This window comes from Eptesicus fuscus, chromosome 6 (genome assembly GCF_027574615.1).
Source record: "Eptesicus fuscus isolate TK198812 chromosome 6, DD_ASM_mEF_20220401, whole genome shotgun sequence".
Taxonomy (NCBI): Eukaryota; Metazoa; Chordata; class Mammalia; order Chiroptera; family Vespertilionidae; genus Eptesicus; species Eptesicus fuscus.
This window is the reverse complement of record NC_072478.1, coordinates 100154997-100180548: the sequence shown is the minus strand read 5'-3', so window position 1 is coordinate 100180548 and position 25552 is coordinate 100154997. Positions and strand designations below refer to the sequence as shown.

Here is a 25552-nt window from a genome sequence, read left to right as displayed (position 1 = left end):
CCACCTGGTTTTTTGTATAGTTGTAAGAGCCCCTGGGCTAAAGAGGTATAGTTTTACACTCGGACTGATGAAAAAAAAAAATCCAAAGGATAGTATTGGTTGACACATGAAAAGTACATAAAATTCAAATTTCAGTGTCCGTAACTGAAGTCTCTTGGAGCACAACCATGCCCATTTGTTTATGTCTCTGTTTACTTTTGCTTAACAACAATCAGTTGTGACAGAGACTGCATGGCCTGCAAACCCGAGAATGCCTACTCCCTTGCTCTTTACAGAGAAAGGCTACTGGGCGCTGGGGACGGGGGTTAGGAGACTGAGGAGGAGGCATGGCTGCTGCCCACTGTGTTAGATGATTCAGGACCATGTAGGTTTGAGGCAGTATTTGGAGAACATGGCCAACTGTAAACTTTAGGAGACAGTAGTTAGGGCAAAGATGCTAGACCCAACATCAGGAAACCAAAGGTCTAGTCTTCACCCTGCAGCTAACTAGCCATGTGACTTAGATGCTCTGGGCCTCAGCATCAACTCTTGTCAAATGACTGTTGTGTGCCAATTAAAAAAAATTAAAAAAAATATATATTTGAATGATTTCAGAGAGGAAGGAAGAGGGAGAGAGAGATAGAAACATCAATGATGAGAGAGAATCATTGATGGCCTGCCTCCTGCACACCCCCCACTGGGGATTGAGCCTGCAATCCATGCATGCACCCCGACCAGGAATCGAACTGTGACCTCCTGGTTCATAGGTCAATGCTCAACCACTGGGCCATGCAGGTGGCATCGATTTTATTTTCTGCTAGAGTGCGTGTTGGGGGCTGTGGGTATGGTTCAAATTTCATAATTATATAAACATACTTTAAATGGGCAAGTTTCTAACCTGTTCTTATTATGTACACTGTAAGGATAAAAACACAGTGTAGTCAGCATAACACAGGTGAGGATCTCTATGCTGCTCATACAACTCAGAAACTTCGGGGTCCAGAGGGATTTCTGGTGTTGCTGGCAATGAAAGTCCTTGAGCTGCCCAAGGATGGAAGACAGCTTCTTAAGAGGGAAGCTCCCTTGAGTTCCAGCTTCTCTTAAACCGGTATTCCCTTGGAACCATGTGGGCCAGGGGCTGCATGAGGCCCCAAATGGTCCCCAAGTGGTTCATGCAGCTCCTCAGAGTAATTTATTCCAGGGTATTCTGTACACTGGGGGATTCAAATGGAGAGTATATCATAAAAGATTGCTGACCCCAGCTCTGAGACCAGGAACTGGGGGACAAGGGGGGAGGGGTCCTTCCCTGAGTTGGTAAAGGCCCCACCTTTCCCCATTTCCAGGAGGGCTGACGCTATCCTGCGTCAACACCACCCACATGCTGGATCTATGGGAGAACTTGTCATGGGCCTGAACGAGTCCAGATTACTCATTTCTGGAAAGTCTCCTCTGATGGGTTTGAACATGCAAACAAGATCATTTGACCTATGGTCACCCCTCCTGGCAGGCCTGTCCATAAATGCCCTCGGCCGGTGCTTTAACACAGTTCCTGTCATGTTCTAGTGGAACACAGAGTCCCACATGGGCCTTGTGCTGCCTCTCCCTCCTTCCCCGATGGCTTGTTTCTAGGTAGGCACCACCCCTCACTGCTGCCGAAAGCACTTTTCTCTGTGTTTGCAATACACTGTGTATGCCCCTGAAGCTCTGTAATTAATAATATACTGCTTTTCATCTTCAAAGTCACCCACATTAATTAATCCTCACCATACTTCAGAGTTTCTGCGCATAAATAACCACCCTGTTCCCACGTTTCATTTAGGGAACCAAGACCCACAAGGAAAGCAACTTTGTGAAGGCCGAGGAGAAAGGGATCTCTGGGGTCAAGATCAGAGCTCACGGTCTTGACCTCCCACCACGCTTGCAGACCTGCCATCACCCGTGGAGAGTAGCCCCCGTGGCTCCATGCTCTCCCCCATTGCTGCTGGGTAAATTGGCTCATTACATCACTCATTTTGAGTCATAAACTATTCTTCAATACTCCAGGGTCAGAGCACAATCTTACCTAAAGCATACATAATAGGAGATGATGGATTATAACCTAATAAACCATCCTCAGATGCTCAGGTCCAGCTTCCAGTAGCCTCAAGACTGAGAATAAATATGTTTCCTAATCCATCATTTACAAGTTACACACCCGATTAAAACATTAAACGCTCTCTATGCGATGTCCCATTTATGTGATCGCCCTACAGAAAGCTATTATATTTTAACTATCAAGCTCAATAAATCAGGCAGTAGCCATCTATCTTTCTCTTGCCAGTGGAGGAGAAGGTACACCGAGGACAGTCTTGGCAGTGGGCGGCAGTGCCCACCAGCCCAGCGGAACATCATGGACCCTCTCTGAAGTTTCTGACACAAAGCCGAATCGTGCAACAACCCCGAAGGCAACCGAAGGCAATTCAGTTCGCTTCCACCGAGTCCCCCTGAACAATCATCTGGGGAAGCCCATAAAACTACCTCTAACAACACAAAAACGAAGTGATTGAGGGCGTAACAGATGCCCTTCCCTCTCCTTCAAGTCAACCCATTGCTCCATCCTTCAAGAGGTAAGTGAGAAGCAGACAAGACTTGAACCTCTGCCCATAGAGAGATGGGTTTAGAGCACAAAGGTGTTTGCAAAGCCCCAGATACACATAGTGCCTTTCCCCGGCATGTCAGTGTTGTCACTTTTGGAAGGTGCACCCAGTAAGGAATGCGAAACTTATTTTTCCATATTAAGATGAGCACAGGGATATCATAGGAGAGAGTGAAAACTTCACATCAGTTTTGGGCTAGTAATGGTCAGCCGTGGTCAGGGTCTAAGATCTCCGGAGGCGCACAGTCACCCTCCCTTGCCATCAGGCAAGCTTGGGTAGAATGGTATTGGAACTCCAGACCAGCCCTTCCCTGGCAGGCACCATACTGGTTGCCTGAGGATGAAGGAGGTGTGTGAGTCCCACTCCCTAGAGAGAAGGGGCAAAGCCAGCATGCGCAGGGCTGTCTTTCCCATCTTCTGTGGGAGGGGTTTCTACATAAATGTTGGGAGCTGTTTGGGAATTGGCCTCCTCTTGCTGTTTTCTAGGTTTGCTTCACAACATGGCACAGACAAATTGGGGAGGCCGATCACCGCTGCCCTGAAACCAAGCCAGAACCACCACGTGTTTCAAATAAACTTTAACAAATCTCCCTGCGGCCTCTGTCTGGGCCAGGAGATCTGCCATTGGCAGGCTCAGTTGACAGAGCGGCAGCAGGGGCTCTCTGTCGGGGCCAGGAGCTGCGAGTGGGCTTTGTGTCCAGCCCAGGATGCTCACATCCATGTGGCACCCTGCCCCTAAGCTCTTGGCATTCACTGCTTCCCATAGTTACACAGGCTGCACCCCAAGGATGCAAACCAACATCCTTGGATGGGACAAAAAGATACCCCAGCAACTTTGCCAATCTGCTACCCTAAGTCATATTCTGAGTTCCCAGAAGCACAGCTGGCATGGGAGGTGGACCTGATTCGGATTCAGTAGCATGTGGTGTTTATTCCCAGAGATGCTGATCACTATTCTTCTTCTCTTTGATTTCTGGCTGTAGTTAAGCAGTGCTCATGAATTTCAGAGCATACACCTGGGTTAAAATCCAGTGATGGAGGAGACTAGAAGGCTACTTTTGGGAGTGAGGGATTGGTTTGCAGGAACAACAATTCTCAGCTGATCTCCAAGAAAGAATACAGCAAGGATGCTTAATTTCACATATGAGAAATGTCCTTTAGAATCACGGAGAAACCCATCAGATCGAAATGGATTTCAGGAGGGGAAACATCACTCCCATCTGTCACTCACTTTTATGTCTTTCAGTAGCCAACAAGCACATTGTGCAGACAACAGAGGGCTTGGTTCCCTCCCCCCCTCCCGCCACCCTCCTCCCAACAGGCAGCTGGCTCCCCACTCACCGATGAAATAGGCCAACAGAATGGCCAGGAGGAGGGCGGCGGCGATGGCGGACAGGGCAGCACATTTCCAGCTGCAGTACTTGGAGGGCTTCTTCAGCTTGAAGGCCTTCCTGGAGAAGGTGTTCCGGGGCAGCAGGCGGGGTGGCGGGGTGTAAACGGTTCCTGAGGTCAAGGGGTACCCCGGAGAAGAGCTGCTGAACAGGGGTGTGCTTCCAGAGGAGGTCTTAAAGAGAAAGTGCCTGCCAGGAGAAGGGAGAGAGTCAGGATCCACATGGTGACCTGGGAGGGGCAGCCATTGCTCTCTTGCACTTTGCTTTATAGATGCTAGGACAGTCCTGGCTAGTGACCCTGCCTGCCCATTAGGGATGAAGGGGCGAAATGCTACCCTTGATTGTGACACAGATGAATTCTGCAAACTCACATCATTACAGATTCTCCCATATGCATCTAGATTTAATCTTCCACAATGATCCTGCAACATAGTCAAAGCAAATACAAAAACCGAGTTACTGAGAGAGATTACAAATGGTGGCGGAGTAAATGGATGCTACACAGACATGCTCCCAGGACCAAATTGGAATTATAACTAAAATAAAAAAAAATCCTGAATAATCAATGGAAGACTAGCTGGAGAGAACCCTGATAACCGAGGATGGAGGGTGGAGACCATATACTGGTAGGAAGGGTGAAGGTGTGAAAGAGCTGGATGGGCACCCATAGACAGCAGTGGAAGTTCTGGAGAGATATTTCAGCTGTGGGGGGTTGCCAATGAGAACTTTGGGGTCTAATCCCAAGCTGGGCCCCAGCAGAGAGCACCAGAACTGAGAAAGTTGCCCATAAAACATCTGGCTAGAAACTCAGGCATACTCTTAAAGGGCCAACACACAAAATTCCATATGCAGCCACTTGTGCTCAGCAGAGTGGATTGGAGCTGTGTGAGCAAAAGCCACGGTTGGGACCTCTGAGGTTAGAGCTCAGAATACAGACATCCTGGTTTTCTGTGCTGTTATTCCCTCATACTGTGGAGTTCATCTTGCTCACACAGACTTTTGCTAACCAGGCAGTTTTGCCTGGGGGGAAGATAGTTGACCCATCCTATTGGAAAATACCTTGCCCCATGGTGTGAAAGAGCTGGTTGGGCACCCATAGACAGCAGTGGAAGTTCTGGAGAGATATTATCCAGCATGGCTATCATTCAAAATAGACTGAGGACCATTAAGAATAACAATTAGCCTCCAGGCAGAAGCAATTGCCTACTCAAGACAGACTCTAATCAGTCTGCAGGCAGAGGCAGCCTTTGAAGGCTTTGAGTCTTTGCCTGATCTAATTAGTCAGAAACAGCATTTGACATTGTATTGCACTAGAGATTGAGAGGCATAGCAGATCTACCTAATACACAGTCACAAAGTCAAACAGGCAGCCAAAATGAGGAGACAAAAAAAATCCCCAAATGAAAGAACAAGAGAATTCTCCAGAAGAAGAGATAAATGAAATGGAGATAAATTTATCTGATATAGAGTTCAGAATAATGATGGTAAAGATGCTCAACAGCATGAGAAAAGATACAGTAACTATGAAAATGAAAATAAAGAATGACATAGCACAAATAAAGAACACATAGGAAAGGATACACATCAGATTAGGGGAAGCTGAGGATAAAAGCGGTGAATTACAAGACAGGGTAGAAAAATATTCAGAGAACCACAAAGAAAAAACAATTAAAAAACAGGAGGACAGCCTAAGGGAGCTGTGGGACAACATGAAACACAACAATATTCACATAGTTGGTGTGCCATAAGAGGCAGAAAGGAAGAAAGGAATAAAGAATGTGTTTAAAGAAATAATGGCAGAAAACTTCCATCACTTGGTGAAGGAAAAAGTCACACAAGTTCAGGAGGCACAGAGAATCCCAAACAAGAAGAACTTCAACAGGCCCATGCACAGGCAATCATAATTAAAATGCCAAAAATTAAAGACAAAGAGAGAATCTTAAAGGCAACAAGAGAAAAGCAAACTGTTACCTATAAAGGAGCTCCCATAAGGCTATAATGGGATTTCTCATCAGAAACTGTACAGGCCAGAAGGGAATAGCATGAAATACTCAAGGTAATAAAAAGCAAGGATCTGAAACCAAGATTACTATATCTAGCAAGGCTATCATTCAAAATAGACTGTGAAATAAAGAGCTTCCCAGACAAAAAAAGGCTAAAGAATTTTATCACCACCAAGCCAGCTTTACAAGAAATGCTAAAGGGGCTGCTATAATGAGAAGACAAAAATAGAAAAACCTAGGCATACAGAATTAAAATGGCAATAAATAAGTACCTATCAATAATAACCTTAAATGTAAATGGATTAAATGCTCTAATCAAAAGACATAGGGTACCTGAATGAATACAAAAACATGACCCAACTATATGCTGTCTACAAGAGACCCACCTCAGAACAAAAGACACATGCAGAATGAAAGTGAAGGGATGGAAAAAATTTGTCCATGCAAATAAAAAAGAAAAAAAAGCTGGGATAGCAATACTCATATCTGACAAAATAGACTTCAAAATCAAGGCCATCACAAGAGACAACAAAGGTCACTACATAATACTAAAGGGATTGATCTAACAAGAGGCTATAACCCTGGTAAACATATATGCATCTAATATAGGAGCACCTAAATATATAACAAAAAACTTCTAGAGGACTTTAAGGGAGAGATCATCAACAACACAGTCGTAGTCGGGGACTTTAACACCCCGCTGACTTCACCTGATAGATCTTCCAGACAAAAAATTAACAAGGAAACAGTGGCTCTAAAGGACACACTGGATCATATGGATTTAATTGACATTTATAGGACATTTCACCCCAAAGCTGCAGAATATACATTCTTTTCAAGTGCACATGGGTCATTCACAAAGACAGACCATGTGAAATATATTGGCACAACTACTTACAAATAAATATTATAATATCCCCATTTAAGATAGGAGAAATCAGGCTTGGAGAAGTTAAGCAACTATCCATGGATTTAAACCTGGAGCTCTGTCTTATGCGCAAGTCTGTGCTCTTAAGTGTTACCCTAACCTGTCTCTCTTGAGTCTTCTTCCTAAGCCGTTCTCCCTCTCCATCCTGCTTCCTGTTCTGAGACCATCTCTCTAGGTCATGGTGTCGTGGTTCCTTCTTTGGAAACATCTTTGCCCTTGGTGGCTAGAGCTATGGTGTGACAACAGGGAAATGGGGTCTCCTGTGGACAACTAATATAACCCTTCCTTAGGGTCAGGAGACTGTTTCTCTAAGGACACTTCAAGGCCCATCAACTCTCTGATTGTGTGCCATTCAGGGCTTCAAATGTGCTTGCCACACCTTTTAAAATGATGGCTTGTCTTCCAAGAAATATATACCACTGGACTTTAAAGCATAGGTTAGGTAGAGTCTAGACTTTGAGCAGCTGAACGCCAGGGCTGTGTCTCCTTCTGTAACGTGTTCATCTTCATGTGCCCAACTCTACGTTTGTTCAGCATGCAGGGGAGATGTGAATGAATGAGCAAATGAATGAATGAATGCATGAATGGAGCTCCCTCACTGTGTTGTGATTTTTACTCAGCTTTAATTCTAAGATCCCAAAATCTTTTACGGGTAGTCCCTTCTCTTCAAGTTTTCAGTAGGTGCAACTGTATTTATGGGCCACATACTATTTGTTTGTGACAACGCTAAATGTTTTACTTGCACCTAAGAGCTCTAATGGAGCTACTACACCACTTTGCCCCTGCACACTGCGGCTAGCAATCTTGCCCAGCGGGATTCTGAGGCAACATCCCTGTCATTATACACATTTGTATCTTGGCTGCTTCCAGATAAAACCTTGAAAGTATTTAAATCCTTGACGAAGATCAAACAGGCCTGATATGACTAACAATCATGTCAGAAAATGAGCATCTCATTAGTGGATTATTCAACATAGCTTACATTAAAATAAACAACTAACTGATATTTAAACGTTATTTGTACTGTAAGTATGTTTGATGACCCGAAGGAAGTCGAGAGGTTTGGGTTGTGAGGGGGCAATTTTAAGGCTCATGGGGTCATGGTCCTTTTATATATAAGGCCCTGTATTCCTTGTCCAGTAGCTCCAGGTTACAAAGGGTCATTTAGCAGAGGAGGCAGTAGGCACAGTGTGCAAAGGCAGAATTTTGGAGCAAGATACATCTGGATTCCTGGACAAGGAAGTCATGGAGGAGCCTGCAACCGAGGTAATGCCCTTGACCGGAATCAAACCCAGGACCCTTCAGTCTGCAGGCTGATGCTTTATGCACTGAGCCAAACCAGCTAGGGCGTAATCTTAATAATTAATGTATCTGTCCAAGTCAAACTATGAAATCCTTGACACTTGATACTCCAGCTATTACTCTTAGGATGTCCAGAGCCTAAACCCCAGTGCTCAACATCAGCCATATTTGTTGACAGAATCAGTAAATTAGAAACAGGAATGTTTCAGCAACATTCGAGAAATCACAAGATGAAGATTAGGAAATTGAAATTGGTATCACTGTTATTTTTAATGCAGCCATTTTTAGGAGCAGAAGGAAATAGCCATTATTCCTGTGGTAGGGGATTGCTTCACGAGATTCTAAAATTGCCGCCTTGCAATCCAGTCTATTTTCCATATCTCCTTCTAAAAAGATTACATCATAAATCATCACTCCTACCTCTCTCTCAAACAAACAAACAAACAAACAATAAAAAAGGCTTCCAATAACTCTTATAATAAATCCAGAAATCCTTCCCATGGCTACAAGGCCTTGCATGACCTGTCCTCTGGCAACCCCTCCAACCACATCTTCTACCACTTTATCCTCCCATCAGTTACGTTGTCCTTTTCCTATTCTTCATCATAGCACATCCATCACATTCCTGCCCCAGGACTTTTGCACTTGCTGTTCCCTTCACCTGGAAATATCTGCATGGCTTATTTCTCCACCTCGTTTCACCACTGCTCCATAGAGATCTTCTCTGGCCCCCTCACTCCTTTCTCTGTCATTTTCCATCCCATTATAACTGTTTTTTTTTTTCTTCATCATATATGCATTTGTGTATTCTTTATTACCTGCATCTATCATTTAGAACTGAATCTCTATGAAGTTTAAAATAATAATGTATTTTATCTGATTTGTTCAATGCTATATCTTAACATCCAGAATAGAGCCTGGGACATAGTGGGCATTCAACAAATCTTTGTTAAATGAATGACCTACAGCCTTTTCAAGGTCAAAGTAATAAATATTAAAAGGACATGACTGTAAACATTTTAAAATAAGTCAGAGAGAGACAAGTATCACATGATCTCACTCATATGTGGAAAATAAACTGATGAACAAAACAGATCCAGCGACACAGAAAACATAGAACAGACGGATGAATTTCAGAGGGAAGGCGGGGGGGTGGGGCGGTGAGTGGGAAGAGATCAACCAAAGAATTTGTAGGCATATATGCATAACCATGGACACAGACAATAGGGTGGTAGAGGCCTCGGGTTGGGGTTGGGGTAGGGGCAGGCTAGAAGAGGTCAATTGGGGAAAAAATAAGGTACATATGTAATACTTTCAACAATAAAGATTAAATAAACATTTTTTATTTTAAGATTAGGATTCCTTCTGCCCTCTTGAGTCTTGTTTTCCAACCAGATTTACAAGTTTGCAAAGCGAGTGTCCACATGTACACACTCAGGGGAGATCCCTCCACAGAAAAACAACCCGTTTACTTCCCACCAGGCGTTGCCCCTTAAAAGATAAATCTCTCAGCTGCTCACGGGTATCACAGCGTCTGTGGTTCTCAGCTAAACGACACCCCCTCAGTCATCGCATCTCTTCTTTCTAGCTGCCGGTGCTTCAAACGATTAAACCAAAATACCAAAGATATGTAGACTCCTGTTTCTGCCACAACATAGTTACACCCCGGTGTTACAAATCTTTAGAAGCTTAAATTCAGCAAACAAACAAACAACAAAGAAAGGTTCTAAAGAAACAATCTTCAGAGTGTGTCCCCTACATACCTACTTTAGGGTGACTTGAATGCTCTGTTAGGAAAGTACAAATTCCTGGCTCCGACCAGACCCACACTGGGGGTCAGGGAGTGCACCCCCTACGAAGCTCCCTAGGTGATTCGAATGTACGTTCAAGTTTAAGAAACTCTACCCTAACCATTTTTGCAGCTTTTACATGTATCTAACTTACAGACAACACACTAGATGGTGAGTGGATATATTTTTTTAAATGCAAGTTTTGAGCGCTGATGTTTTTAGGGGTGAAGTGTCATGAAGTCGCCAACTTCCTTTCAAATGATTCAGCAAAAAGATCTTTATCTCTCTCTATGTATAGATGAGGCAAATGGGGCAAAATGATAGCAATTGTTGGAACGAGGTGGTGATTCTTCCATCGTGCTATTCTTCCAACTTTTCTGGATGTTGGAAAATTTTCATAATTCCAGGTTGAAAAAATGGCAAGTTCCGATTCACCCAAGGACTGCCCTCACACGCTGCAGGAAAAACAATAAATAAAATGAAGCCAGACCCACAGGTAACGGTCTGGCCAGAGGGCCACTGGGAGGGCCAAGAAGGCTGAGAGGACTGGGGATTGTTCCCCGAGCCGGCTCGGAAATGAAGAATCACTCGTGATGCCCCAACTGAACTGCTCCCCAGCGGTTGGTCATGGAAAGAGCTCAGCGCGGGACTCGAGGCGTCAGCAAAAATGTGTAGCTTCCAAATGCACTTGACATTTTTCAAGCACAACTCAATTGCTCTCAGAATTGGCCACTTATGTCTCGGGAAGGAAAGGCAAATGAGGGGCCCCCACAGGGCTGTCCTTGGAGTTTGCTAACACTCAGAGGGATAGAGAGAAGCGGCCTGGATGGCTCACGAAAAGCACCAGAAGAGCTAGCACAACCCTTCCCCAGCCACGAGGGCTAGGGGGCTTCAGGCCTGGCACACAGCATCCCTCCGGGCACAGGGCAGGCACGCAGAATGGCCGTGGGATTGAGTAGGCAGACGAAGGAAGGACGGCCCTCCAGGTCCCCAGCTTGGTGCCCTGGATCCCAGGGATTTCTTAAGAATGCAGCCATCATCACATCCCCGGAAGCTGCCAATCTTTTGGAGAAATGTCCCCCCTTTTCTCAGGTGAAAACAAAAGCATTTAATAAGAACCGAGAGAGCTGGCAGCCGTTTTCTTGGGCATTTTCCGAGACAGCAAAAATGTGTAGTCGAGGCAGACTCTTGGCAAAGCAGGCTTTGGCTCCGGCTTGGTTTAGAAAGTGAAGGCATGCATGTTCTCTGATGAAACAACCATGGAAGATTCTCCAAAGAAGCCCAACAAACAAGAAACACATGCACAGCATCCATGCAAGGGGGGCCCAGTCAATTCAAAATGCCGTGGGCTTTTATTTGATCCTTGGGATGCAGAAGGTGCTTGGCTCCCCTCGAGGGCAAGCTTTGAGAAGAGGTGGCTGGTAAGATGACTTAAGGCCCCAATAAAAGACTCCCCGCCCTCTTTTCAGCGTCAATCACAAGGAAACACACGCCTTAACCACAAGGCCTACCGGAGAAAGAAACACATGCAGCCAACCCCTCACCGCCCAGTGCCATTTCCCAGCGGCAAACAGGGGGGTCCTAGGAGGCTGGCTTTACTCCCAAGGGGGAGTCCTAGCAAGCCTTCGAAACAGAGACCTGCTACATAAACAATGGCATTGCCCCAGCCCCAACGGTCAAGTTTCTGTTTTGTCCTCTTTCCCTTCCTCTCTCTCAACCTGCACCCCACTACCTCCCCCCAGCTCAGCCCTCAGCTAAGCGGGGTCGCCCATGACTGACAGTGCAGGTGAGCTCTCTTTGGCCCATGAAGTCAGTTTCCGCCAACATTCTCCTTGAAACCGAACAAAAGTCCTGAATGGTTTCGACGTCGTGCCGTGTGCAAAAAAGCAGCTCCGGTATCAGGAAAACGGGTGTTCACTGTTGCTCTACCGAGAAAACGGACCTCCCAGTAAATAAACTCCCAGGTATGCGGAGCCGCGGATGAAAATATTGATACACAGTCCATTAATCCCTAAAAGAGTTTTTGAAAAAAATCCTCACCCAAGGATATATTTTTATTGATTTTTTAGAGAAAGAGGAAGGGAGAGAGAGAAAGGGAATGAGAAAAGCATCGATCGGTTGTCTCCCACATGTGACTGGAAATCGAACCAGCAATCGTTTGGTGCATGGTATGACACTTCTAACAACTGACCACCCAGACAGGAACCGAAACGATTTTTAAAAATATGTTTTTATTGATTTTTAGAGAGAGGAAGGGAAAGGGAGAGAGAGATAGAAACATCAATGATAAGAGATAAACACTGACCGGCTGCCTCCCGCATGCCCCCCACTGGGGAGTAAGCCCGCAACCTGGGTATGTGCCCTGGCTGGGAATCGAACCAGCGACCTCTTGCAAGGTTTGACACTCAACCACTGAGCCATACCAGCTGGGCCCTAAAAGATTTTAAATCATATATGCCATTGCTGACATTTGATAAAACAAATAATCCAGAGAAGGGACAGAGACAGGAATGCAGCAGGAGCGGGGGCATGGGACCAGGGAGGGAGACCAGGTGTGCAGTAGAGAACGCGAGATTTCATCACATTTTACTGGTGCTGGCCGTGTTCTTTGAAGCATCAGGTTTATTGTCTCTAAAGGAGTAAGTTTACTACAGAGGCAGCCTATAAAGGGTACTGTGGCATGTCAAGTTACTGTAATTAGGTTTTCAGGAGTCATAATAAAACATTTAGCTGGAGAGAGGTTAAATAACCAGCACACTTTCTGGAATTGTTATTAGACTCTTCCATACGAGAAGGAATGGTGCTGAAAGAAGGGAAACTCAACGGGTGGGACCCTGGGAGAGGGAGGGAGAGAGAGGAGGAGAGGAGAGAGGGGGAGAGAGAGAGAGAGAGAGAGAGAGAGAGAGAGAGAGAGAGAGAGAGAGAGAGAGAGAAATGGGATGTGGAGAGAAAGAGGAAGAGAGAGAGAAGCCTGCAGGATGAGATGGAAAAAGCACAAGAGACGATGAGAAAGGTGACCTTGGATACTGCACTGCTCAGCCACTTCTTGACCAGCAAAACTAAGTAATCTTTAAAGGGTTCTGCCCTTACTTTCCTTTTTGCAAATATAAAATGTACACATCATTTAAAAAAAACACACCCAAGTACATAAATTAAAACACAAACCAACAGACAGCAATGGCTCCTATACTCTTGAGGGACAGACTGGTAAACATTTGATAGAGTCAGACTTTCCCCCACATATAAACATCCCTGCATTATTGTTCTTCTTATTTATTTGTGTGAAACCAATAGGACTTTACCAAAGAGGCGGTACTAAGCCTACAGATTCTGGACTTGGACGACCAGGGTTTGGCTCCTATACTTATCGCTGTGTGACATTGGGAAAGTGACTTACTTCATGGGCTTGTCGGGGGCTGTGGTGAGTTTATTTACATGACATGCTTCACATTCATCTTGACATCCAGGGAACGGTCAGTAAGTGTAGCTATTAATCCGCTGAAGGGCAGGAATCATGTATATCCCGCTCTTTACTAGATCTCCTTGACCTCGCACAGTGCCCAGCTCACTTCAGCTCCTTGTGGGATGAATGAGTTGTTCTAATTAGCACAGCGACTAGAGCATCCCAGGCTTCCCCTCCCCTCAAAAGTCGTTTTATTAGGAAGGGGAGGGATGGAGGCTATCACTAATGTGCTTGCTCTCTTCTCCCAGTTGGGAATTTCTGCTTGAGTTGAGAAATGAACTGTTGCTTTTAAAATTAAACTTTAAAAATGTTTAAAAAAAATTGCCACTTCCCAAGTTTGAAAAAGCCAATAACCCAATTAGTATAATTAAAAGCCCATTTCACATCATGATTCCCTAAGCTTCCTCAAACTAATTTTGATTGAGGGGAAAATAGGCTTCAAGGTTTCTGATCCCTGAACCTTTCCGATCACAGGGGACATCCCCACATTTGCATATGCCGTGAACAACAGGAAAATCCTCTGTGTTGCCCTCTTCAAAATGTGCAGTCAGACTCAAAATGCCCACAGCTGGAATAATTAGCCACTCAATTTATTGCCTTCCGTTTTTCTAAATAGAAGCTTCAACTCTTGATATTTAAATAGTGTCACACTGTGATGTGACATAGCATTTTTCATGGTAAAACTTATTCTCCCCCCACTCGCCCCCCAAGAAATGATATACTGCTGAGTGCAACAGGCAAGGTCGTTAAGGTCACTAAAGAAAGCTGGTGTGAGCAAATCCATTTCACTCTTTGGGATAAAATGAGGGTTTTTTTTACCCCCTGGTGTTGTTAACTTGTTGACTTTTTTCAAGTTAATTGGTTAGAGCCTTGATGTAATAAAGGAAAAAAAAGAAACCGCAAAGACTTCTGACTTTGACTTCACACTTGACCTTGACTTCACCGTACACTGTAACGTGGGAGTGTAGAGACAGACATCTCAAATAGACTTGCACTGGTGTTCACCGGCAGCCAGAGCGAGATGAAGAAAGAATGCACGCCATCAGATACAATCAACGAGCAGATGATTTCTCCCCTCGCGTTTACTGCCTGTATCATTCTGAGAGTCAAAGAACTGTCGAGCTGAAGGAACCTTAGGGTCTGTCCCTTTATCATACTCTGCTTCATGCCATTACATCTGTCCTGTGTGTTTGCCTTGTCTGCCCAAATTACAAACTTCTCAAAGGCAGGTCCTAGATCTTCTGCTTCCTAGTGTTTTTCTCTGTTCTTAGTAGGTGCTCACTAATGTCTGCTGAAGGAACACACACAGCATGGTACAGACAGCCCTGTGGAGGGTGTGGGGGGCGGGGGCGTGAGTGGAGAGATTGAGCAAATAAGAAAAAAAAAGAGAGAACTGATGGACATGGACAATAGTGTGGTGACTATGGGGAGGAGGTGGGAGTGGAGGGCATAGAGGGGATAAATGGTGATGGAAAAAAAAAAATAAAATAAAATAAAATAAAATAATAATAATAATAAAAAAGAGCCCGGCTGGTGTGGCTCAGTGTTTGAGCATCAGCCTATGAACCAGGAGGTCACTGTTCAATTCCTGGTCAGGGCACATGCCTAGGTTGCGGGCTCGATCCCCAGCGTGGGGAGTGCCTGAGGCAGCCAATCACTGATTCTCTCTCATCATTGATGTTTCTATCTCTCTCTGCCTCTGGGAAAGCAATAAAAATACGTTTTTTAAAAAAGAAAGAAAACGGGCAGGCTTTGGAGTGAGGCACATCTGGATTCAAATCTCAACTCCACCGGGAACTGTGCGATGCTGGGAAAGATAATTTCCCTGAGCCTCAGATGCCTTCTCTAAAAAATGGGAAACAGCAATATCTACATCACAGAACTGTTGGAAGGGCTGAAAGAAATCATGAAAATAGTCTGTGAGCACAGAAGCTGGCCCACAGGAGGTGTTTAATACATATCTGTAGCATGTTCCCTCCCATTTCCTTGGAAAGAACACAACATTTAAAATATGAAGTTATGAGTCAACCACTAGTTACGGAGCGTGTGGGTACAGTGGTGACTATGTCTTTATCTTCACCTGGAAATTATGACTGAAGAAACATACCAAATAAACAAAACTCAAGTCCAGGCAAACCAACAAGTACATCAAATAATTATAAATTGCGGGAAGTGTCATGAAGGAAACCAGGAACTGGGACAGAGAAACTGGGGGACTACCTCACTGTGGTCACTCCTCTCCGAGGAGATGATAAAAGAAATGGGGTGGTCTGAGGATAAGAAGCAACTAATCATGCAAGGATTCCCGAAAAGAACATGGCAGGCAACGAAAAGAGCATGTGCCAAGTCCCTGAGGAGGAGATCTCATTCTTGAGGATGTGAAAGAACAGTATTGCTGGAGCACAGTGATGCGGGGAGTGAGTGGTAGGAAGAAGAGGTAGGCATGATGGATAGTAACTACATAACACATACTTTTGAGGGCATGGACTCTGGATTTTAGTCCAAATGCAAGGGTTTTAAACTATGCCTTCTCCCTGCACAAAGGAAGCAGATTTAGAGGCATTCTATCTCCAAAATGATTATGGTAGAACAGACTCAAGGAGAATTCAGTCCATTTCTCTGAAAAGGCCTCGCTATCTTTGCCTTCTGCCTTGAGGGTTTTGGTTTTTGACCAGAATATTCTAGCCACTCCTCAATATGGCACCTATTAGTCCATTTTCATTTCAATATCATTAGACATTTCAAGTTTAACATGACCAAAATACAACTCTTGATTTTTCACTCTATACTACCCTTCTCTACCAGGCTTCACCCATGTTGGTGAAAGAAGTCATCCCGCCCTGGCTGGTGTGGCTCAGTTGGTTGGGCATCATCCCGTGTTCCGCAAGGTTGCCCATTTGATTTCCAAGCAGGCCACATGCCCAGGTTGTGGGCTCGATCCATGGTGGGGGACATATAGGAGGCAGTTGATTGATGGTTTTCTCTCACATCGATGTTTCTCTCTCTCTCTCCCTCTCCTTTTCCTCCTCTGTCTCTAAAGAAACAACAAGAACGACAAAACAACACAGACGTCATCTCTGTCAGTGGTACAGGTGCCACCCCAGGAAGCATTTTCTAAGGAAGAGAAAGCTGCTTGCAGGTTGTTTGTTAGAAAGCGCTCTTGGAAACACCACCTGTGAGGGAGTGAAGCAAGCAGGCTGGGCAGAGGGCGAGACTGAGCTGTGATGCTGTTGGAAAGGGCCCTGGACAATCTCATGGGCAGCCCTGGAGCGGGGATGGCTCTGCAGAGTTGTTCCAATTTGGGCTGAGGGAGTGTGGCTTTAATACCCTCACCTGAACCAGCCACGGGGTGTAACCTTGGGAGAGGTGGCTCTCTTCAGCTGAAGTTCAGTCTTGAGAAGAACTTGGCTGAGATCTGTTGGCAACATTCCCAGCCACTGGGGCAAAATGCATGCTCCTGTCCTGGAGGGTGGCACCTGGTGGGTGCTATGCCACCTACATCACTAGGCTTCACTATGGGTCCTGTCCCTCCCTCACACCTGATCCAGCATCAGATGATTTCCTCTCTTCCTCTGACACGTATCTGTCCTTTTCTTACCCTTAGACCTCTACATCACCTTGCACCTGGCCTACTGCATTCAGTAGCCTCTAAATGGGTTTCCACTTCGGTCCTCTACATCCAATCTCATAGGAGCCAGTTGTTGTCTATAGATACAAATCAAATCATATTCCTCTCTGGCTTAAAGTCTTCCAGTTGCTTTATACTTGGAAGTAATCCCGCTCATCATGGCCCACAAGGCACCTGGTGTGGTGTATCTCATCCCTTCCCAGTCTCCACTCACTCTGCCCCTGAGGTCTCCTCCTTCCTCAGGTCATTCACATTGTGTTTCTCTCCTTCTGGAAAGTCCTGAACTCGCCCTTTGCAAGGCTCCTCCTCAGGTCTTTCAAGTCTCCCCTTCGAGCTCACTTTCTCAGAAAGGCGTCCTTGTTTAGCCCTCCCAACCCCATCATGTTACCTGCCTTGCTGTTGGCACAGGTGGGGTGGTGCTGGGATAAAGACCCTGCCCTCTTATTCATTCAACACTAACCCTTTGGAGTAGTTGGCTCACTCGTTTCCTTGTTTTTGTTGGCCTGGATGGAGTCCTCCTCACCGCTGTATCCCTGTCCCTGAAAGAGTGCATGCTTGGTATTCTATCAATTTCTAGGAGATGAATAAAACATGACCAATGTAGATCTTGAAAAGTTCATTTTATACTGTCTTTAGGAACCGATAAATTGAAAGTCTTCTGTCAGCTCTCAGACGCAGCACTTCTCTTTATTTATCTTGTAGTGTCTTCTTCAAGGATGCCCTGGCGCTAGATTTTCAAGATTTGGGTAAATAAAGACCATGTTCTCATGATACCTACACATAGCTATTTCAAATCCTTTGAGAAATCTTCATCTTTCTATTCCTGGGCTTTTCGAATGATTCCTGAGAGACTCCTCACTTTCTTGACCTTGTAAGGGGGAATTCTCCACAACTTTTCTGTCCTTTTTTAAAAAAATTGACTTTATTGGGGTGACATTGGTTCATAAAACCATATAGGTTTCAAGCGTACAACTCAACAAAACATCATCTGCACACTGCATCATGTGCCCATTTTTGTTCATTAAATCACTTTGTTCATTAGATTCCACATATAAGTGAGATCATATGGTATTTGTCTTTCTCTGAGTGGCTTATTTCACTTAGCATAATATTCTCCAGGTCCATTCATGCTGTCACAAAGGGTAAGATGTCCTTCTTTTTTACATCTGAGTAGTATTTCATTGTATAAATGTACCACAGCTTTTTTATTTTTTATTTTTAAATCCACTTATTTGCTGATGGGCATTTGGGTTGTTTCCAGATCTTAGCTATTGTAGATAATGCTGTAATGAACATAGGGATGCATATATTCTTTCAAATTAGTGTTTCAGGTTTCTTCACATATATTCCCAGAAGTAGAATTGCTGTCATTCTTGAGGTAGATTAGCTATAACCACACTGATTATTTCCACTGAGCACACACAATGACTTTAAAAGAATGGGATAATTTTGATTAATTTCTAAGATGCTGTGTCTTTGCGGTCCTCCCTTCCCCTCTTTACAGAGCAGCCCCACGGACTGTGTATATTCAAAAGTTAGTTGGCACTAATTTGGGGCCACTTCCTGGTTGATAACCAGGAGCTCAGAGATAATCTTCAGGTAGGTCTGGAAGAATTTTGGGTAAATGTACTCGCTCCTTATCAGTCCCTTCTTTGCCCACCTACAGAGCAGTTTATCTTCACGGCCAGTACCTTTGCAAACACGAGGATTTCATGGTGCATTTTCTCTTCCAAATCACTTTTAAAAGAATATGATGAGAATGGTTTCCAGCTCTTAAAAGCCCTGTTTACCCTCCTCCAACCAGGAAAGAATCCATTTATCTTTCTCCTTCTCCCCCCACCTCTGTAACAAAGGAGCCCTGCCTGACACACCTTTCTTTATTTCCTTATCTTTGGTGCTTCAGCGACTTCAGGACTGTCCACAGAGCTGCAGTTCCCATGATGTAGCATGGGGATCATGTCGACAGTCTTCCAGATGTTAACCTATGACATACTTACATCCATGTATTAGTATCAATCACATGACATAGGCTGGTATTTTTTTTTTTTTTTTTTTTGTATAGTGGCTTCAAAGTTAACCATTTCAAAGCATGTTTTGGGAATAGACTCCCCCTCCTGGGAAAGGCTGCAGTAAGAGGTAAATTCTCGAGCCCAGCTATCTTGTCTCTCCCTTGAGGAGACCTTTCGTACTGTGGGGGACACGCTGGCTGTCTAGCTGTTTTCTTTTAATTAATCAGTTAAAATTATTTTATTTAGGTGAGATTCACATAACATAAAATTAACTATTTTCAAGTGTACAATTTTGTGGCATCTCGTGTAGTCACGATGTTGTACAAATATCGCTTCTATTTTGCCCCCAAACATTTCTATCAGCCCCAAAGAAAACCCTGCCTCCACGAGGCAGTGACTCTCATTTCCCCTTCCGCTACCCCAGCTCCTGGTTACCATGAACCTGATTTCTGTCTCTATGGATTTCTCTAGTCTGAGTAGTTCATGTAGATGGAGTCATAGAACATATGACCTGTTTTGCTTGGCCTCTTTCACTTAACATCATGTTTTCAAGTTCATCTCTGTCGGGATTTTTTGCCAGTACTTCACTCATTTTTATGGCGGAATACTATTCCATTGTAACAGACACCACACTTTGCCCATCCATTCATCCACTGATGGACATTTGGATTGTTTCTACCCTTTGGCTATTGTGCATAGTGCTGCTCTGGGAATCTGTGTACAAGTGTTTGTCTAAGCACCTATTTTTATTCTTTTGGGGAATACCAAGGAGAGGAATTTCTCAGTTATATGGTCATTCTTTTTGAGGGACTTTTAGCTGTTTTCCCTATGTAGAAAATGATGATCAGCATTGAACTCAGCATGGTCAAATTCTGGTTGGCCCTAAATATTTCCTCAGTCTCCTTGCATCCTACCCATGTCATGAGCTTGCTTTTGAAAACTGTTAATGAATTAAGGGAACAGGGACCCTCACCAAGGAGCCGGGGAGCAGCAGTCACAGAAAGAGCAATAACACTTCAAATCCTACAAAATGTTTGAGCACACCCGAGTCATCAGGCTCCCACTTCAGGAAAGAGGTTTGAGCGAGAGCCTAACGGGTTTATATTCTAGGAAAGCTATCTATCATGCCATTTTTATAAAAAGGTTTATTGTTAGTGCATATCTGAGCACTAACTTGCCAGGCCCAAATATTGCAGCAGCTGATAAATGAGTCTGCGTGTGGATGAGTTTAGGCCGAGAGGAGCAAAATCACAAAGTCCTTTCTTGACAAGGGTTTGAAGAAATTCTGGGCTTCCTACTTCTGTCGTGAGATCAGAGAGGACCTGAAATATAAGATCTCAAAGCGTATTCTCTGGATCACCAGGTGTATTTGGGTATGACTGGTCTTCGGTAAAGACAGTGTTTGTTCCACAATATTTGGGAAACACGGGAGTAAACGAAATTAAGGAGATTGCTACATATCTTCATAAGCCTTTAGTACCTTAAATAACCTAAATACCATTCTGCTAACTTACATGACCACATTTTATTTATGTATTTATTTATTTGACCACATACATTTTAACCCACCCACTTCCCCAGTCTTAAAACTGGCGTTTCATGGGGTATACCTTTGGGAAGTTCTAATTTAGTTCCCTCTATTTCTGAATCAGTACACTAAGGCCCAGAAAGAAACAAAAAACCCCCAATAATGGTTATTTCTTAGGTTTAAGAAGGTTTTCCAGACCTAGTCACTGGGTAGAGGGTGGGAGGAAGGAAGGAAGGAAAGTAAGAAGGAAAAGAAAGAAGGCACGTCTGTGTTATAAAAATTAAAAGGGACAGGTTAAGTATTTTATGGAATTTCTTCAAGACTTACACAGAAAAAAACACACCTGGTTTATTTGAGTTGATGCATAACTGACAATAATTCTCAACTCATCAAAGCAACCCTAGATATAGGGACTGGTAGAGGAGAAAGAGAAAAAAACAAACAAACAAACAAAAACAAGGAAGAAAACTTGCTATTCTTTTTTTTTTTCCTATTAGATTTGCTTCTTCCAAATCAACAGTGTGTAGAGATTTCTAGCGTTTAAATCTGGGGCTCTGTTCTTTTCTTTTTAAACCTCACATAAAAGATGGTTATCTTCAATACAATTTATTTTCCCAGTGGAGTCTACATCAGACCTTTGAGGCATAACCAAATCTAAGGCGGCCTATCAGTGTATTTACCCGCGTTTCTTTATGGGTATAATATCCATAGGTACAATATTTTCTTATTTAGCACTCTGTGAAATGATCTAAGGGCTCTTCAGGGATATTAATTAAGCTTTATAGCAACCCCAGTGACATGTCTGCCTGCCTACATATATCTGGTGGACACTCAGAAATTAATGCTCCGCAGAAGTGTGCCATTTAAGTGTGTTTGTAGGCCAGCCACATACCCACTGACGCCGCACAGAGCGGATTCATACATTTCACTCGTCAAAAAATGCCATTAAAAAAGGCAACCGTCATTTAGCATCAGCACGTAAATACTGGCCTGGTTCTTAATACACTCACGGGAGGACCCTGCAGTAGCATCCCCGTCACAAGTCCCAGGAAGCAGACTCCACAAGCCTGGCTCCCTTGAAAGGCGCCTGGTTTCTTAAATGCTGGGTTTCCTAGGGCCCCAGGCAAGGCTTTTAAAAAATGCAGGTGTCAAGAAAAACTGTCATGCACGCTTGCCTTAAGTACCCCACAAGCTTGTCACTGCCATCTTGCAAGTCGTGACGGAGATGCAGTTGGACAGCCGAGGCGTGGCGAGCTGAACGCTGCCTGACAGGGAGGTGGCGCGTTGGACTAAAAGGCAGGTGCCTACCTGCAGGCATTTTCTTTGCACGTGGCAGGATGAAACCAAACCCGGAGGAGAGGGTGCAGGGCGGGCGGGCTGCCTCTGCAGACATCTCAGACACGTGGACTTGAACTGGGATCACTTTCCGGCTGGCTCTAAGGTTTTGCTTGACAAGAAGTTCAGTGGTTACATGAACTTTAAAGCCAGGTCTGCATTTCTGCCAGGGCAGGGGGAGGAGGGAGAGGATGGTGGATGGAAAGGGCAGGGGCCGGAATCAGGAGGAAGGCCGGGGTCAGGCTGGGCGGGGCAGTGGGCATTGGGTAAACTACTGGCAGTGTGTGGGGTTCCAGCCTGGCTGTCACACCTGGAACCTGGGCAGCCTTTGGGCAAATGACTTTATGTCGTTGAATCTGTTTCCTCGTATGGAAAGTGGTGAAAAGGACTGGAACTATTTCATGGGGATATTGTGTGGCTTCAGTGTGGGAGTCGGCACATCCTTGACACCTAGTAGCCCCTCAATAAATGTTGGCTTTGGCTATCACTGAGTCTGTAGACTGCCTACCTTAAGTATACATCTCTTTCCTTCCACTTTCCCTGTCTCCTCCCTCCTCCCCGCTTCCTTTCTTCACTATGGATCCTTCCGTGAACTGCACTGGACTTCCAGTTCTTGTCTCTCTGGTATGTCAGCCAAGATCTCTCCTCCTCTCCCTGCAAATGTGACCGCAACACACCTCTGCATGAACCCCTCCCCAGGCCCCACATCCCACCCAGAACAAACCATAGGGCCCTGACTGGGCCTAGGAGGCGTCCTCACACGGCCAGGAGGCCTCTTGAGCACTGTGTCCTGAGTCCCCAGCTAGCTGACTTAGAATGCTTGCACACTATTGCTTCTCTGGCCTTTTCTCATTTTCTTGCCTCTGCACGAAATGCGCCTTGATGGGGTGACTTTCACTTTGTCATCAAAATTGGACTCAGACATCTTTCCTACTGGCCAGACTTCCCTGACCAGGTAGGTATGGGTCTCACTACCCGCCCCCCCCCGCCCCCCCCGCCCCCGCCCGTTCCATCACCTGTTCCCATACATGCAGTCCTCTGAGCTTACCTTCATCTTCCGGCATCCTATATGAATAGAAATGATCTGCTCAGCCATCTCTCCCCCATAGACTGCAATTCCCAGAGGTCATACCTTTTTTCATCCTTCACCCTCAGCCCCTAATAGGACCTCCTTAAATATTGGCGGAATTAAGCTGAAGTCCTATGAACACAGCCAGTAATGGGATTACCAACGGGAGGTGGGAAGTACAAAAATCCTTATTTAGCATAAAATCGGAGTTTCAGACAAAGCAACTAAGTGTGGCCTGAGGGCCTCTTCTTGACAGAGCCCTCCCATTCTTATTTCACAAAAGAGGTGTCTTCCTGGGGATTTTCAAGCCCTTGATCATCACGCTCCCCTGTAATGGTTAGAACAATAACACTGCTGTTCGAGTCATTGCTCTAGGTCGTCTTAGACTTTCCTGTAATAACCCTGTTAGGTAGCTAGCCGCAAGGGAGACAGGGAGAGAGGCACATTCAAATGAAGTTATAAATGAGAAAACAAAAGGCAGGGAAGTTTGGGTGTCGCAGGCCACACTGCGTGCAGAGTTTGGGAACTAAGGGAAGGGCCCTGAAGCAGGAGCCAGGGAAAGGGAGCGGGCAGACTCCCCCACAGCCAGGCCTCTTTCTCATCCTACGCCTGGCAGAAGCGGGTGGGGGTCGGGGGCGAGTTTCCAGAATGCTCGAGTATTACTTAGTACATTCATCCTTGAAAAAGAAAATCCTTTCAGCTCTATGTTTAACATCCAACACCGTAGACTTCAGGACTCTTTTTTAAAAACCCATTAAAGACATTCAGGCCATTAAAGGAGGAGGAATAAAGAGAGATTGGAACATTTGAATTGAGATGGGTGTAATTTGGCACAATCTATCAAAATTCAAAACGCACATTCTCCATACCCTTTGATCTAGCAATTTCACTTCCAGGAATTTAACTTTTAAATACAATCATGTAAGTATGCAAAGAAAGGTACCTACGCAAGCCTCTTTCCTTACAGCTTTGTTTTGTATAGCAAAATCCTGAAAGCAATCTTAAGCGTCCATCAAGAAGAGATTGGCTAAATAAATGATGGCATTATGGAATATTACACAGACTTTAGAAAAGAATGAGGTAGGTCCATGTGGAATTACCTGAAATGATTTCCACAATATCTCATGAAATTAAGACAGGAAGTTACAAATGGTCCCACTTATATTAAACTTAGAACACATGCTCAGACATTCATAAGCATTTCCGGAAGCCTAAATAATAAGCCTTCAAGTGAGATTTTTCCTAGAAATAGGAATGGAAGGGCATGGACTACTACTGTGTACTTTTTATCTTGTTAATTGCTAATTTTTAAATCAAGAGAATGTATATATTTGTAATAAAATAACGGAAAAAAACCCCACCCCAAAACAAAATCTGTTGCAATTCTTTGTCTTCAATTCTGGACCATTCCTCTGCAGGAGGAAATGGAGATAAAGATTGAGTGCTGGATACATAGTCCCAGAGCCATGCAGGAAAAGAGGCAAGGACAGCTCTATCTGGAGGCCCGCTGGCCGCCCGCCCCACTCCGAGCATTCAGAGGGGCCTTCATGAGTCAAGGGGGCCTAAAGAATTCCTCAACCTCCATCATGTTGACCTTGATTCCTTCTCACGATCTACCTTCTGATGTAGTGGTCAGCATCAAGGACAACTTCCCAACAGATACCAGGTACCGTTTCTGTATCCTTATTGCCAGAGACTTTATCTCTCTCTTCCTCTCCCCGCCTCTCCCTCCCTCCCCCCCCCTCTCTTTCTCTCCCCACCCTCTCTCCTCTCTCCTGCTTCTCTCCCTCCATCCCTTCCTCTCCCTTTGTGACATAGCCCCTCGGCTTAGCTCTGTAGAGGTTTCTACACTTCTCCCTTTCCCCCAAGCGGAATGGTGTTGTGCATTTGAAGACGGACGTAGCAGGCAGGACACGAGGAGGCCCCCACCCTCACACTACTTTGGTAATTCCAGACAAGTCCCTCAATGGGGAAAACTCAGAAAACAAAGCAAACACCGACACCCACTGACTAAGCCCTCCTTGCCTTGTTCTCACACCCACGCCAACGCCACACACACTATCAGACTGAAATTCTAGGTGGGTTTAAATGTATGGGTGATTCCTTCTCCCCTACTTCATTGAGCCTTACTACTTCTGAATATCCGATCGATTCACAGGAATGTAAATGCAATGGGCATAACGATCAACATTAGGATATTAACTTGTCTGATTAGAGGTACACTGAGGCTGATGCTATCTGCATTATGGCCCAATACGGAGCAGACTGGCCCCTGCAAATCGTCCTAGCTAACATTTTCAACACAAAGGAGATAAAACGCGTTGCTGAGAACAGGAGCTTGGAGCATGGAGCTAAATGTTTCCCATTCGTGGTTTTAGAAAAAAAAAAAAAAAAAAAGGCAAAACCCAAAGTTCTCCAGAGCACTTCAGGTTCATGGAGGTAAAACTGCTTCTCCAGCCATTTTCCGGCGATGGGAGAGTCATCGGGTTTGC

General features: G+C 44.8%; 1 protein-coding gene across 6 annotated transcripts in view; it reads right to left on the bottom strand.

Annotated features, from left to right (window-relative positions):
• TENM2 (teneurin transmembrane protein 2) overlaps positions 1-25552 on the bottom strand; it is an 885668-nt gene that overhangs the window by 237848 nt on the left and 622268 nt on the right. For all 6 annotated transcript variants that reach the window (XM_054718128.1, XM_054718129.1, XM_054718127.1 and 3 more), the window contains one exon: positions 3956-4194. In XM_054718128.1, the coding sequence (XP_054574103.1) occupies positions 3956-4194 (239 nt within the window). The remainder of the gene's footprint in view (positions 1-3955; positions 4195-25552) is intronic.